The sequence below is a fragment of the Varroa destructor genome, unplaced genomic scaffold, assembly GCF_002443255.2.
Source record: "Varroa destructor unplaced genomic scaffold, Vdes_3.0 BEIS01000004.1, whole genome shotgun sequence".
NCBI lineage: Eukaryota > Metazoa > Arthropoda > Arachnida > Mesostigmata > Varroidae > Varroa > Varroa destructor.
The window spans coordinates 45,789,787-45,804,432 of record NW_019211457.1 but is presented as its reverse complement, the minus strand read 5'-3'; the positions used below and the strand labels follow the sequence as shown (position 1 = coordinate 45,804,432).

General features: G+C 38.3%; 3 protein-coding genes across 5 annotated transcripts; 1 reads left to right on the top strand and 2 right to left on the bottom strand.

The window, feature by feature from the left end:
• Window positions 1–129: 129 nt before the first annotated feature.
• LOC111248773 (aurora kinase C-like) lies at window positions 130–3,894 on the bottom strand. Of its 2 annotated transcripts, none has more exons than XM_022801685.2 (6): window positions 3,681–3,894; window positions 2,763–2,941; window positions 2,157–2,330; window positions 1,814–1,923; window positions 1,076–1,238; window positions 130–850 (listed from the first exon to the last, which is right to left on the bottom strand). In XM_022801685.2, exons 1-6 carry the CDS (start codon window positions 3,793–3,795, stop codon window positions 587–589), a joined length of 1,005 nt encoding a protein of 334 aa, XP_022657420.1. In that variant the 5' UTR covers window positions 3,796–3,894; the 3' UTR covers window positions 130–586. The 2 variants fall into 2 exon arrangements, with proteins under 2 accessions (XP_022657420.1, XP_086844288.1); XM_086988162.1 differs by having other exon boundaries at window positions 2,763–3,024; window positions 3,681–3,835.
• Window positions 3,895–5,138: 1,244 nt separating this feature from the next.
• Window positions 5,139–11,995, bottom strand: Neurochondrin (neurochondrin). 2 transcript variants are annotated; one of them, XM_022804650.2, is made up of 9 exons: window positions 11,447–11,995; window positions 10,685–10,843; window positions 9,926–10,095; window positions 9,354–9,483; window positions 8,808–9,032; window positions 8,505–8,576; window positions 7,832–8,032; window positions 7,087–7,305; window positions 5,139–6,732 (listed from the first exon to the last, which is right to left on the bottom strand). In XM_022804650.2, the coding sequence occupies exons 1-9, from the start codon at window positions 11,588–11,590 to the stop codon at window positions 6,586–6,588; spliced, it is 1,467 nt and encodes a 488-aa protein (XP_022660385.1). In that variant the 5' UTR covers window positions 11,591–11,995; the 3' UTR covers window positions 5,139–6,585. The 2 variants fall into 2 exon arrangements, with proteins under 2 accessions (XP_022660385.1, XP_022660383.1); XM_022804648.2 differs by having other exon boundaries at window positions 7,087–7,359; window positions 11,447–11,994.
• A 264-nt stretch (window positions 11,996–12,259) lies between these two features.
• On the top strand, window positions 12,260–13,868 carry LOC111249104 (uncharacterized). Its single transcript, XM_022802486.2, has 2 exons — window positions 12,260–12,735; window positions 13,342–13,868. The coding sequence occupies exons 1-2, from the start codon at window positions 12,503–12,505 to the stop codon at window positions 13,559–13,561; spliced, it is 453 nt and encodes a 150-aa protein (XP_022658221.2). The 5' UTR covers window positions 12,260–12,502; the 3' UTR covers window positions 13,562–13,868.
• Window positions 13,869–14,646: the final 778 nt, after the last annotated feature.

The following is a 14,646-nucleotide window of genomic DNA, read 5'->3' as shown; positions in this document are numbered from 1 at the left end:
TTGTCATGTAGATTCCTAGGTAGTGGTGAAGATGATTGGTTGGTTACCGTCTTACTTGAAATTTTGATCTAAATGCAGGTTATGGTATTCCATGACGTTGTTGGCGAAATAATGAATCAAATAAGGATATATGATAAAAGCATTTAAAATGTTTCTTGGCTAAAATATTTTATTCTTTAATATCTTCTCATAATTACAGCAAAACTTGTCCTAGTAGTAAGCGAATAACAAGGCTCTAGTTTTATTACTTCTTTCTTTCTATGCTTGCTGCATCATACATTACGCGCAGAATACACGTTTTACATGAAGTGCAATAGCCTTCGAAGCTTGTAAACTTCCTTCTGTGTACAATATATATAGCGGCTTATCTTTCACAATCGAAATAAGCATTTCTTTTTCATGCTTTTGTTCCTATGATGTGTTTTTATGATGTATTCATACACAAACTACAGAGTTTCACTCGTCCACGAGGAATCCCTCAATTTCGAAATTGCTTGTGCTTATCGGTGAAGTTTTCGCAAAACTTTGCGATCGAATTCTGTGCATGAAAAGACAATATATCGCTTAAACGGAAAATAATCAAATCTCAGAATGTCTGGCAAGAGACATTTTTATCAGCAAATTTCTCGATCCAAGGATGTTTGATCGCCTCCTCAAGCGAAATACGATTTTTGGCCTCTTTAGCTAGCAGTTTAATAATCAAATCTCTCGCCAACTCCGACACATGGCTTGGAAAGCGTACTTCATCTTGACAAATTTTTCGGTATGTGTCCTCAGACTTCTCAGATTCGAACGGCGCGCTACCAGTCAAAAATTCGTACATCAAGATTCCAATACACCAGTAATCCACCTGTAATATTAGGAATTTGTTCGGAAAATGAAGCCACTGATCTGATTCGTTCGCCAAATAATAACAGCGATAATCAACTCGTGAGAACCACTGCTCCTTATTCGGAGTACATCGTTGACTAACTTACGTGAAATACCCGCGAATATGATTTGCACTGAAAGTGCTGATTTTTTTGTAACCTGGATCTGATTTCGCACTTAAACACTTATTGATTCAAAAACCTACCCTCTGGTCATACTCCTTTCGCTGAACCATTTCTGGGGGCAGATAATCTAGCGTTCCACACATCGTCTTTCGGCGACGCGACGGCGCATGTACACTCCAGCCGAAGTCAGCTATTTTCAGCTCGTTGTTGACGCCAAGTAGTAAGTTTTCTGGCTTGATATCCCTGTTGTTGAAGAACACAATAGAGTTAGAAAAAATTCCAGTCAGCTTTATCGCCTTGGATGTAAACCAGGTGAGAGCGGAGAACAAGGCTAAGATTATCCTTAGTACTCTTTCGGTGCTCTTTACTATAGCGCTAACAAGTTTTTACGATTGTTGTTTGTACGATTGTTCTGATGTTCCCACCAAAATTGTTTACCAAAACTTTTAGTTAAATAAATCTAGCATTGATCCGCTGGAGCTTTGTCCCGCTTAGAGGTAAAGTCATGTATGCATGTCCTGTTAAATAGCATTATGCGCTCCACTAGATGCCCCTGATGCATATCAATGGTAGATACAGTAACACAGAATAAATTAATAATCCGGGTGTAATTAAAACGAAATATTTTTCCACAAATTACTTTGACGTAGAATGAGAGCTCCTGCGCCCAGAGACGGAGGAAGCCACAATAAATTGTAAACGAGTGCAAGGCAACTCAAATTATTTCTTGATTTTATAACCGAATATTAAACATGTTGCAGACTAGATTTGTGTAGAAGTATGTATGGATGTGTTAAAGCAACTTAACAAAAACTTACCGATGGATAACACCTTTTGCATGACAGTAGGATAGCGCTCGGATCATCTGGTACATGAGCGTGGCCGCCTCTGTATCATCCAAACGTCGCTTAGGTTTATTTTGGATGTACTGTAAAAGTTTGCACCAGACACATTATATTTATTTAGATATATGTGTTTAGGGCAAACAACAAGTAGTTGTGACGGTAATGGTATACAAAAACAGTAAGCCTTCTTTTAAAAGGTATACTCTAAATAGTCGTTAGCTGTTTTTTAGAAATCATTGGAAATAATCAATAAAGGGCTGTGTCGCAGCTACTTTTAGAGTGTTGAATCTAATATGGATCTGAAACCTGTTTTTACTTTAAAGAGCTCTCCACCAGGCGCAAACTCAAGCACAAGGTAGATTTTTCGATCATCCCAGAACCATCTGTACAAGCAGAGAATGTTTGGATGACGAAGATGCATCTGGATTTCAATCTCGCGCTTGAGATTGTACTCGCATCGATTACGTATGAGTTGGTTCTTGTGCAATACCTGTGTAAGAAGATAATCCAACATTTATAAAGCATAATATTAGAGGAATATCACCACCAGTTAAGTAATCAGAACAATGTTAGAAGTTATTAGAAGCTAGAAGAAGTTATAGAAATGAGAGTGCATACGCCAAAATTAAACTCCAAAAATAAACTAAATTCCAAAATTATTTACAAAATAAAACGCTTATATCTTTTTGTTTGCTCCAAAATTGCTTTCTTTATGACAAACATAATATAACGAAAACCCATCTTTTGTTATTATAATATCGCTATTCAAAATACCCTAATGTTAGGTAAACACTAAAGGGTTTAACAAAAGACTTAGCACACAGTGTTAAATTTAATGCAGTCGTACGTGATAAAATATAACAAATGATAGGGTATGGAAATCGGCGCGCATTTACTTAAAACATTTCTGAATGCTACTTACTTTCAGTGCAACTATGAAGTGGTCAGTTTTTCTGCGGGCAAGGTAGACATTGCCAAATTTTCCCTTGCCAAGTGGACGCCCGATCTCAAAATCGTCAATTGTGTGGAAACGACAACCTGGTGGGATGCTGTGCGGGTCGCATGTTGGGGGGTATGTAGGAAGATAGCCTGGCTTGGAATCTGTACCCCAGTAAGGAAACGAACAACACGTCAACATAATCTTTCTTATATTAAGATCATTCTTCAACAGGTCTTGTCTTGCACTGAAATTTCACAAGCCGGCGGTAAGGTTTTAAGGCCAAGGTAATCTTTTTATGCAAGCGTCGAATTAAGAATTTGTTGAAAACAGTTTTTGAAAACTCATTTAAAGGACCATCCATCGCTTCGATCTATTCATTATATTTAACTTTTAGTTCACGTTAAATTTTCCGCACATTTTATTTTCAGCTGATCATGTGCAGTCTCTGCGTAGAATCCAGAATTAATCTTAATTTTCTTATTATAACATGATATCACGATTTAAAATAAGCTGTAGCCAAGTTTCAAGTTTTCTTCAGTATGAGAACTTCAGTTGTATTCAGGAGGAAGAAAAATAGATGCCGGGTAAATAACAAAAGTTGGGTCTACTCCACATTTCAGTACGTTTGTAACAATCATACTACAAAGCTACCTAATATCCTAACATCAACCAAAATCACAAAACACCTTAGATAATCTTACTCTATAACATCATACAATCATAGACAAATGTGAAATGTTCATATATTTTGTTGTATTAAAAAAAATACTTAATATATGCAATATATCAGCAGCCAATTACAGCGCAAGTTGTCTAATATTATACTTTCAACTATCAACTATATCACTATTGATAGCACAGGCAAATTGTAAAAAGATAGGACAACAGTTTTGAATATACCTTTTTTCGGATCGTCATCTTCAACTGTTTCTTCTAAATCAGATATGCTACTTGAAGAATCCACGAAGTCAGCAGACTCCTCAAGCCTAAGTTTAAGTGAAGCTTCCGAATCCATTACTTTGCTATATAGCCATACACATATAAAGCTTAATTGAGTCTGCACACATGACCAGTGAATTCGATCAAAAATCTAACCGCCATTTCTAACCAAAAACTTGAGTACAGTTGGCGCGGAATTTGAAACCACAGAAGCTACTATAGAAGGTTCGTTAGCAGGTCGGCGCGCCTGAAACTATCACGCTTTCGAACTAGAATCAAGGCGAAAAAATAAAGAGGGGAAATGCGTTTTGGGAACTGGGCAATGTGTTTTTTATTGGCGCAGTTCCAATTATAGCTAACGAAGTTTGTTTGGCGGGTAGTATACAAGTTGAGTACAATATTTTTATTTGTTGCGCAAAACCCGCACGTTAGCTAGCAATATACCCTGAAGGCCAAATATCAACACAGTTATATGTAGGTAGCAAACAATGTTTTACTGCTGTACAAAAAGCAGACGTTGAGCAAATGAGGAGATTATGTTTTAGTTCAGGCACCAAAGTTCTATTAATTAATGTACGTTGTTCGATCGAAATTGATCGCCATCGGGTCTATAAATCACAGAAAAACGTTGCGTGAACAACCGGCAAAACTATATATAACCATGATGATCATCATCATTGCAATCGCCAACGTCGTTCTCTTCATCATTCCCCACCGCAACGGCAACGACAGCTTTCTAAAAAAATAAAAATACTTAATACGCGGTGATCGTTACATACCTTCCAGCTAATTATCGACGTTGCACCTTTAAATTAGCGGTGCTTGAAGTCCCAACTTTTTTTTTACGCAACACCAAATCAATGCAAGCTAGTTCATTTTGGTAATGTTAGTCGACGATACTTAACATTAGTAATATAGGATTCGTGATCGCATATTTCCTACGCAGGCTGCAAACCGCACATATACGCAATGATCTGTTCTAAATAAGCTCTGATTAAGCTTCTACCGGATGGACTTCCTAACGTTTTAAATTCTTCTTAAGTGGGAGGTGGTTACACTCGTAAATAAGTACGAGCGAAAGACGAGTCAAAAACTTGCTCGTCTGTCGGTAACTAAAAGTTGTTAAAAAAAATATGGTACTAAAAGTTGGAGCTGTACGACGACACAATTCCAAATTCATCGTGCAAAGACGCTGAAAAGTCGAAAAGAAATTGAAGCTATAATAAAAGTGGCCTTACCTTTATGTGCCGCATTATGCATAATATATAACAGAAACGGTGCGAACAATGAGAAGGCCACGTTATTTCCTCAGCTCTAGCTAGCACAGCGGACCTGTAAAGGCACCTATATTTTTAATACCTACATATGAACTAAATAAAAGCAATAATTTATTCCAGTACATTCACACATATTTACATGTCTTTGTTCAACTATTTGTGTGTTCTTTATTCGCCATTCCATGAACAATCCTGTGGTGTCGGTTACTACCATCTTATTCTGCGGTAACTTAAAATAGACAGCAATATAATTTCGGTCACGGAACTACCAAACATGTTTATTTACCAATAACCTCTTCCTTGCGATTGGCTACCAAACAAGTATTTTAGTTCTCATTTTACTATCGCATCTGGTTACGCGGGGATGCCGGCTGGTGGAGATAGAGTACTGGTAAGTTCAGCAAATTCGACAAACCTGCCTAAGTAACTGAAAAAAAAAGCTTTTCTTTCAATATTGCTGCAGATTGACATCGCGACAGCATGTAGAGATTTCAGGCGGAAATTATTAAGCAAAACGGCTACAAGCACCGCGACTAATTAATATTTGATTCCACTGCAGATGAAACCGTCACCTCCTGTCGCATTTGATAGTAGCACTTTGCTTTAGCTATTCCTTTTCATGTCTATATAGATCTATATGGCTAACTTCTAACGAATGATTGTATCTATATCATTGACGGCCTTCGAAAGGACAATGTGCGACGCTTCCATCATTGTACAGGCATATAGATACACATACATACATAACGCGTTCACGCAATGTTCAGCAACGCTAAAAGCATGACAACCTACATCAGGAATTCATTGAGTAATATCAATCCAATGCAATGCATTGCACGTTAGTGAAAGATGTCAGACAATACTGCACTTGAATCTTGTGTAATGTCTCAATATGAAAGTCGTCTTTATTCACGAGTGGAAAACCAGACTAACGAAAAACGACGGTTTAAAAGCTCAGTATACTCAATGAACACCTTGCATTTTTAACCTGCTTGCTCTATTAAGGTCTGATAACAATGCATACATTTTCAATTATATTTGTATATTGTCTTCCACTTCTTATTGTGTATTCTTAAAGTTGCGTTAGCGTACTGAATGGCCAATTAAAAGATGGTCATTTATTATCTATTCACAGAGACGCTGCTACATCTCACAACATACATACAGATCCATTTATCATAAAGAACATGTAGCACCTTCCAGTCTCCTTACTCATGTGTTTCAATCTTACATGCGTTTTTTAAGGCTATCTCTAGATAGCTGTTCTACTTCATCGTCATATGAAAATCAGCCCATAAACTCAAAAGCGCTACGGCACACACCGATAACGTAGGGCCATGACAATCGCATATAATCGCAGATTCACACCGGCGAGGATCAAGCGACATGCCTTTGATAGGTACATGCCACTTATGTATTCACTGTATTTGTCTTAGTTACATATAAAATACGATCTGGAACGAAGCAGCGCATAGACGTCGGCGCAGCTTTAATAAGCATGATGGCCTTAAATTGCGTTGCCATACCTGCTTATTGTTGAGGGACAGACTTCAGTAGCAAATTAAAAGAGCTATATGTTTCGTTTACCTCTATACTTCATTATAACTTTCGCCTGTTAGAAGGTTCTCCTGTAATTGGTCTAGGGTTTCTTTTCCTTCGGGGTACGCGGTCACCACAGCTTGATGAAATTCTTGCAGCACCGATTCCATGGGTTCAGGCATTTCAATCGTACCAAGCTATAATAATAAAAAGGAGAAACTGATTGTCTTACTCAAATGTCTTTAAAAGTTTAAGGAGCTAAACGAATATAAGAGGAACTGAATATAAGAGTAAACAACTCCGCTAGTACTCAGTAAGCTTGTGATTAACAAAACAAGATACGTATCGCTTTGGCTTTGGATTCTATTCGATTTCTTCAGCCTGCACCAACTGAACTTCGAAATTCCTTAATGTCTCGACTTTGTCTTCGACACATAAGCTTCAAATTTGCCCACCCCATATTTAAAACCTTTATTAAGTTGACAATAACACATAATTGAGGCCTTCACCGTCATACGTAATTCTAGAAGCGACTGAGCATAACTACTCACCAACGGAACGGTAATTGCACGGTGTACTATGCGATGCTCGTAAAGGAATTGAGCAATAAACCGGTTTTTGCGCACCATCTGTGCTAGCACTTGAGTCGCTTCGCACCATGATTCCATTAATAGGGATTGGACTTCATCGCTCTGCTGTTTGTAGATTGAAGGCATCTTAAACCTGTTGCTCCTATTGTTCTTATGGAAGCCACAGAACACCCATAGTACCTGTATCGAACACGCAAGCGCCATGCGGAATGGTGTAGAATCCTCCACATTCACCTATATACGTAGGTGAATGTGGAGAGAGAGAGAGAGAGAGAGAGAGAGAGAGAAAGTGAGAGAGAGAGATAAGAGAAACAGTAACACAACATAACATGCAAATGTATGAAAGTGTTGGTTAAAGTAAATTGTTGTGAAGTATAAATCATTTGTCTAGCAAAATAGTTTAGGGACTTTAATGAAACTAAAAACTGAGGTTGTTTCAAAATTTAGTTGACCTAATAAAAAGGTTTCTAGATACTTTAATAGTAATAATAGTAGCGATTGGGGCTATCCCCGCAATAGCGCACTGGGTAATTTGTTTGTCAGCGAGAGACTTGGTAGCCTGAATTGATTGGCAAAAAAAAATATGTTGGCAGGAGCCAATCGTCTGAAGCAATGCCCAGCGGAGGTGCCAGATGTAAAACATGAAACATTTACTTGGTAATGGATGGGATTACCAGATATATGTCTAATTTTATGATATTCATACCTGAGAGAGTTTAATATTAAGACAAGCAAGGTGCATTAAAGCTTGAGCATCGTATATCTTAAATTGCGCTTTTTTAATCATCCATTCCGCAAGCGTTTTTGAAATAGCTTCCTGAACGTTCCTTGTATTTGGTACGATTAGTGAGTCGAATTCAGAAAAAAGGAAGTGCGCAGTATTGATGAGACGATGGTCCTGCGAAGCCTGGAAAGTGGTGAAAATAAATTTGCAAACACACGATCCAAAATAAACTATTCGCGGAGCATACTCTAATGAGCGAAAACTACCTAAAGATATTCGAATAAATCAAGTTGGATCGACTTCGGAAAAAGGCGGCTGCAAACCGCACATCTGCTGCTTAATAATGGTTGTCGTCGTCTCTTCTATATCTTTTTTTGGTTTAGAGGCACCTTTCACGAAAAAGTTTGACTCTTAAAGAGAATCCTGTTTACCACATTGTAACTTTATAGGCGTTAGAAATACTTGGCAGAAGTCTGATACCTGTTCATGCTGGACCAGACAACAAAAGCTACCCTATTGGATTATACTTTCCATCCTGAATGTTCGATAACCGGTAAAGACGAATTCGATATAGGCAGAGCAGATGCAGAAGTAGTTCTGTATAATTATTTCGATAGGTAATCTATTTTTACAGTTTATTTATATTAAAACTGACCTTCATTTTTGGCAGCTCAGCACAAAACGTTTGCAATGAAAATTGCATCAATTCTTCATTTCCATCCCATAACTGAAAAGTAGATAAGACAAGCGAGTCTATTAGCATTAAAGTAGACGTATGTATGGTAAATAAAAATATATATATATATATTAAATTCAACGTGATGCCCTCCAAACAGCTAATGTGCGCGTCTTGTACGGTATAATTTTTAACCACACAATAACGTGCGGCGATTGTGACTCGGTCCCTATTAACTAATAATAATATTAGTCATAAGATAGGCAAGTAGTGTCAGCAAACCTGTGATATCAGTTTTGATCCTTCGGAGCTGTTAATAGTAGCTTCGTGATCAAGACGAGCTAAAATATTGAGGCAAGGCTGAGCCCACCGTAGGCGAGGGCAGATCGGTGCCACTTTTACCAAGAACGGCGTAACAACATCTTCCAAAGTCTCGAAATCGTTAAGCGCCCAACAAGTGATCGTGTTAACAGCAGCGTGAACGAATTCCCGTAAATCCGTATTCGCCTGCCGTGAAATGCCAGGCAGAATAACATTGCAGGAGTACGCCAGATGACAATTAAAATAAAAAATACATTGATATTCAGAAGCAATGAAGATCAGCGGTGAGCGAAGAGAAATCCACCTTATGCATTTTGTGGTTTAGCAGAAAAAAAGTAAGAGGAGATAAAACGAACGAATGCTAATACGAGAAAAGATACAAAATATTTGACAATAGTCAAACCAAAGCGTAGAACCTGCAGCGAACTTCACGACAAACAAAATATTGCTACAATCGCTGATTTTTGTTTTATTATGTGTTCTAGAAAGCCTCGTCACTGCTCCTACCTCAATGTCATCGTCCACTAAGACTCTGTTAACGAAGTGTGTAACCTCACCACACGTCTGCATGTAGCACCTTTGCAGTGACAGGATTTTTTCGGGCTCCCAGCGCGTGTCTGGGTCATCATTCGCTAATCTGCAATAAAGGCCTACGAGTTGCATTAAAGGCACAACTGGGCATTTTGATAGAGGTACGTATACAGGGAGAACGATCATATGGAGCGCATATTGATTGGATGTTCCAATCATAGTTAATACCTAATGATTTTCTTAGCATATTGTATTCGTTTGTTTTTCTTTCCATTCACTGGCTGATAGAACCACGATTACCACGGTACGGTACACAAACGGATATTACCAATTTAAAGGGAACACAGCGAGGTGAACGATCTGCAATCTCAGTTTAACAAAATCTTAAGACAAGAAAACGTTCAGCACCAGTATCCTTAATTTTAGGACTTACAGTACGATGGAAACAGCCGCAAGGCTGTATCCAAATATCAATTTGTATCCATTGCCGCTGCCTTGAGTGAAGAGTTTTTTTCATATAGATAAATGCTACAGATATTATTCATTACCTGTTTATCGATCCGTGGACGATTTTAAGCCATGCGCAAAGACTCGGTGTAGGAACCTGAGCTTCAACATCTCGAAAATTTTTCTTTTTCGCCAGCGCTACTCGGATCTCAATGGCGGCCAGATTTGTCATTAACGTGATAAGGATATGGGTATCAGGTGAGGTGTCGTTCTGCGAAATAAAGTAGAATACTACCAATGAGAACACGAATATTTTGCATAATGTGCTCTTACTGCATTAAATTCATGCTGTCGGCAATTCGTCTATAGAACTTGCTTTTTACAAAAAAGCGAGTTTCGCATATAACGCTTGATGTCTCAATAGAGCTAAGGTCCCCCTCGACTTTCTGATCTGGATGCCTTTAAAAGCGTCAGCAATGGTAAATTCTGAACTGCATTACACCTCGTTAAATTTACTTATTCCTTAATAATAAAAAAATAATTATAATTTTGTTTACATTTGCCTATTCTATACTATGTGAAAACTTACTTAAATGTTGCAGCAGTAGAGTAACGTATAAAGGCTCCATCACCGCGTTTCTGTCGTCGACTAAATCGATAGATTTGGGTTTCGATAAAAGTATGCCTGTCTATGCATGCCTGCAGCCCCAATTCGACATAGGAACGTCGAACAAAAGTCGCTGAGGAAAAACCGTACGCGTTCTCCGCGTTATATATATCTATATATATATAGTAGCCTAGAAAAGTGCTGCTACCAGATTTTATATACATATTTCTTTTTTTTTAAAATGGGCACGTACCAGCCATGACGCGCCGTAACACTGAAAAAGGGCCGCAGCAAGATTGAGTGCTTTTCGTCGGATCTCACACGAAAGCTTGGACTGAAATATGTCACGCAGGGTTTTCCGAAATAAAATGGCATCTTCGTCTCTAACCGGAACACTCAGCAAGCCTTCTTCCTAAAAATAACATGCGATTACGACACATCCAAGCAGTCAGTCTTCTCCGATGATAATGTTTATATACCCGTTGTATTTGTCGTAAGATGCCCCCATGACAACACCTTTATGCTATTTCTATATTGTGGTTTTGTTGTAGCGTTCTTGATGTAGTGATATTTGTATATAGTAGTGATTATAAATGTGTAATCTAAAAAGTATTTCTTGAAATTAACGGAACTATACCACTTCTGCAGAGTGGCACCCACATTCAAAGCATTTGGTCAGTAGCTGTCTGCTGTTTGACACATTTCAGTGAATCAGCTGATGATCAAACCTGCGATACACTGATAGAGAAAAATCTTTTTTAACCAATCTAAAAATAATAACCTAGCCGACCATTCGCATACATAGAAATGCTTCTCCAAATTATACCGAACCGCAAACACCAAATTTTCGAACAGACCTCTAACGCTAATAAGAAGCGACGAGTTTGAACTAATGGCAAATAAAAAATACTTTCAGGTCTAGATTCACTTAACCTCAGCAAGAGTAATGAGAGCTTCAACAATAATTAGAAAACACGTCCACCTACTAATATCATAATTATAGTAATCATCTTACTTCTTGTGAAATATTGTTAAGTATGGCGGCTATCGATTCGCAAAGCTCGAACTTTTCTTCATTATGATTGGACTGCAGCTCAACCGCCAAGCGGTGTACACGGTCAAACACTGGATGGTTCATACTTATTTCACAGGCACTCATGATCAACAACAGCCACACGAGAACAACTCAGAAAGTGGCTGGACTACCGATTTTTCAAGCGCGGTTCGCAGAAAATCAACAGCGTAACATGCGTCAATTCCTCTCGTAAACACGAAAAGCGGTACTTGTAATACGCGTACAGACACGTACAGAACAGTACACGCGTCAACAGGCACCCCACACATACGTACGAAGTCGTTACTTTCAGCAATCTAACCTACATCAAATATCGATACATTTTTAGCGAAGAACACAAGAAGCGATCGCTAGTTTGTTTTGCTGGCACCGGTCCCTATCCATCAGAAACTATTTAATATATGTATAGCTTCGTTGTGCCGGGTAGCTCCGAGGCGCTAATATTATTGTGTACAACGAAAGTTGGCTGTATGGTAAAGCGCGCCACGGTGTTATTATCGGGACTAGATGAAGAAGTTAAGCCACAATAGAGAGAATGTATTATAACGGATATTAACTAGAGAGATAAAAGAAATATGTTCGATAAAAGCTCATAATTATACCATCAGATGTACTATTTATTATATTGAATTTATCAATGAAAAATAGCGATTGTAATTTGTTAGGAACTCCTTATTCGCAGTTAGTAGGACAGGCTTAAATGATGTGGTACTTTTGGTAACTGGAAAAGCATGATTTGGTCGTTATTTTGGCATCTAGTCTTCACGGAAGACAATTCCGCGCATGGTGTTCGAAAAACTGCAAGCCCACAGAGGTCGAGTCGAAGTTCCGATGCTGTTTGATAACAAACCGATGTAAAGTGGCAATTATTTTAGCGTTCTTCAGTGTTCGCAGACCTTCGTGTGCTTCTGAAGCTGATCAGTTCCTAGATTAACAAGTTACTTTAATAGATTTGGTTTTTGTCGCGACAAGCATCGTGACACGAAATAGGGAAATATGTTCGTCACATTTCGTCCAGCGCCGGCAGTTTTATTGCAGTCATCCACGAATATGTTGCGCTTATGCTCATCGAGCTCTACTAACAAGAATGGAACTTTGGAGATGCCTGCTGAACTTCAGAAGCGACTGGAGGCTAATTATTCATCATCGTACCATCAGCCTCTAAATGGTCGCGTTTACGACCGAAAACCAATAAAATTCCTCTTGCAAAAAGGCAAGCAGTATTACTGGTGCGTATTATATTGCAGCTGTAGACGACAAGATATACCACATATGACTCTTACACTTTGTACAATACACAAAATATGCTGTATATAGGAGTTTTTTTGTTCACTTACGTATATTGTGGTATTTGCCCGATTCGTTCTCACCTAATATGACAAAGTAAACGACAATATCTATTATACTCATTGCAAAGGTATTATGTACCATAGACTTACCTATAGAATTTAGTTTAATAATATCCATATTCATACTTTAAATTCTCGAAAACTACTTTTTCGAAATATCATCGATATTCTTTTGCTGTGCCATGCTAACAACGAACCGCTATTTTAACATGGAATTTCTGTGTGCTATTAAAGTTTATTAACGATCTCTATTAAATTATTTGATGCATAAAATGCGTACCGTACCTCTTTCTATGCATACTCAGCAGCTAAATAAAACCCTTTATTTTTTTTACTGACTAAATAGAATTAGTTAGCATAGCATGTCACGAGCATCTCTGTGGACATAAATGCGATATAAACAGCCTTAAGTTTTCACCCCGATCTCATAATAATCTTTGACCATTTTTTCTTTTGCTTCATTTGGATGTGCGTTTCTGACCACAGGTGTACTTGCGGTTGGAGTCATAACCAGCCTTTCTGCGACGGAAAGCACAAAAATCCACACTATAAAATCTCGCTGAAACCGATTCGTATAGTGCCGGAAGAGACGCGTGAATACTGGCTATGCAATTGCAAGCAGACGAAACGGAGACCCTTTTGTGACGGAACCCACAAAACGCCCGAAGTACAAGAGACCCCTCGCGTGTATAAAAACAATTTCTAAATCGTTTTAGGACTGCTTCCATAAAGTACGCTCAACAGCAGCAGTTTCATAATCTAGAGGGATTTTTGTCTGACTATATATAAGTCACCCTATACTAGCCACGATGGTAAGAATATATTTGCCACTATGGCGAAATTGTAGATTAACATCGTGAAGGATGCTGTGTTATTTGGCTTCACGCATTCATGTCTTTTTATAGGAAGGGAAAAACGTAAAAGTAAGAGAAAGGCTATGTAACCTAGAAGTGTATGTCATATGGTATGTTGACAGTGGTGTGTTCGTCTATGTAATAAATATTTACACGAAATAGCGTTTTCTGTCAGGTAGGTTTCTCCTCTCTGTATTGTAACCACATAGGGATAGGATGAAACAGGAGAACGTCAACGCACTTCAAATTATGAGAAGTTCAAATGTGTGTTACTGAAAGTATACGTTACTCAAGGAAGTCTTTTATTATCATGCAGTTAAGTTTGCTTATGGCCCTCAGTCGCAGTACTAGTATACAGCAGATACAAAATATTCTCTACCAGTGTCTCACATACGTATCCTTGTTAGTGATGCCTGCGTTTCCGATAATGGGGACCCTCTTTGGTGTATATGAGCTAGAACGTAGTAGACGTAATATTTCAAATGTGCACTGCTACTTTATGCATGACCTATCGCTGTGGCATAGCCCATAATTGCCATTATTTCACAGTAGAAACTGATTCATATGTTCATAAATGTGTCAAATAGAAAGTGGACTCCTCGCGGTGCAGTGTATGCTAGCTTAAGGAGACTTATTTTAAAAACTGTACGGCCCCTCGATCAGAGGTGGCCAATTAAAGGACTAGCCTACGCCATCTGTTACCTAACATCGGGATTTATTTTTGACGGATGACATTCATTTTAGCTTTCTCAAATAACAGAGATCCGTTTTTGTTAGTTAATTATCAGTGTTAGCGACCCCTAAAAAATGTTTCGGCACTTTTTTTGGACTTGCGCAAACGCTATTACATTATATATGCACACTTTTTATAAGGCCATATGTCGATCTCTACTTTTTCATAGACACCGTGTTATAGAAAAAACCTTTGTTATAGAGA

Bases quoted from the DNA above. Each gene is read 5' to 3' on its own strand.
- LOC111248773 (XM_022801685.2), bottom strand. From the start codon at position 3,795: ATGGATTCGGAAGCTTCACTTAAACTTAGGCTTGAGGAGTCTGCTGAC. The intron at 1,924-2,156 runs GTAAAAACAGGT...AAACTTTTACAG, and splicing joins CTGGTGGAGAGCTCTTTAAA to TACATCCAAAATAAACCTAA. The intron at 1,239-1,813 runs GTAAGTTTTTGT...CTTCAACAACAG, and splicing joins GCAAAAGGTGTTATCCATCG to GGATATCAAGCCAGAAAACT.
- Neurochondrin (XM_022804648.2), bottom strand. From the start codon at position 11,590: ATGAGTGCCTGTGAAATAAGTATGAACCATCCAGTGTTTGACCGTGTA. The intron at 9,484-9,925 runs GTAATGAATAAT...CCTTTATTGCAG, and splicing joins GTCCACGGATCGATAAACAG to ATTAGCGAATGATGACCCAG. The intron at 7,360-7,831 runs GTATGAATATCA...CTACGTATATAG, and splicing joins TTAATATTAAACTCTCTCAG to GTGAATGTGGAGGATTCTAC.
- LOC111249104 (XM_022802486.2), top strand. From the start codon at position 12,503: ATGTTCGTCACATTTCGTCCAGCGCCGGCAGTTTTATTGCAGTCATCC. The intron at 12,736-13,341 runs GTGCGTATTATA...TTCTGACCACAG, and splicing joins AAAGGCAAGCAGTATTACTG to GTGTACTTGCGGTTGGAGTC.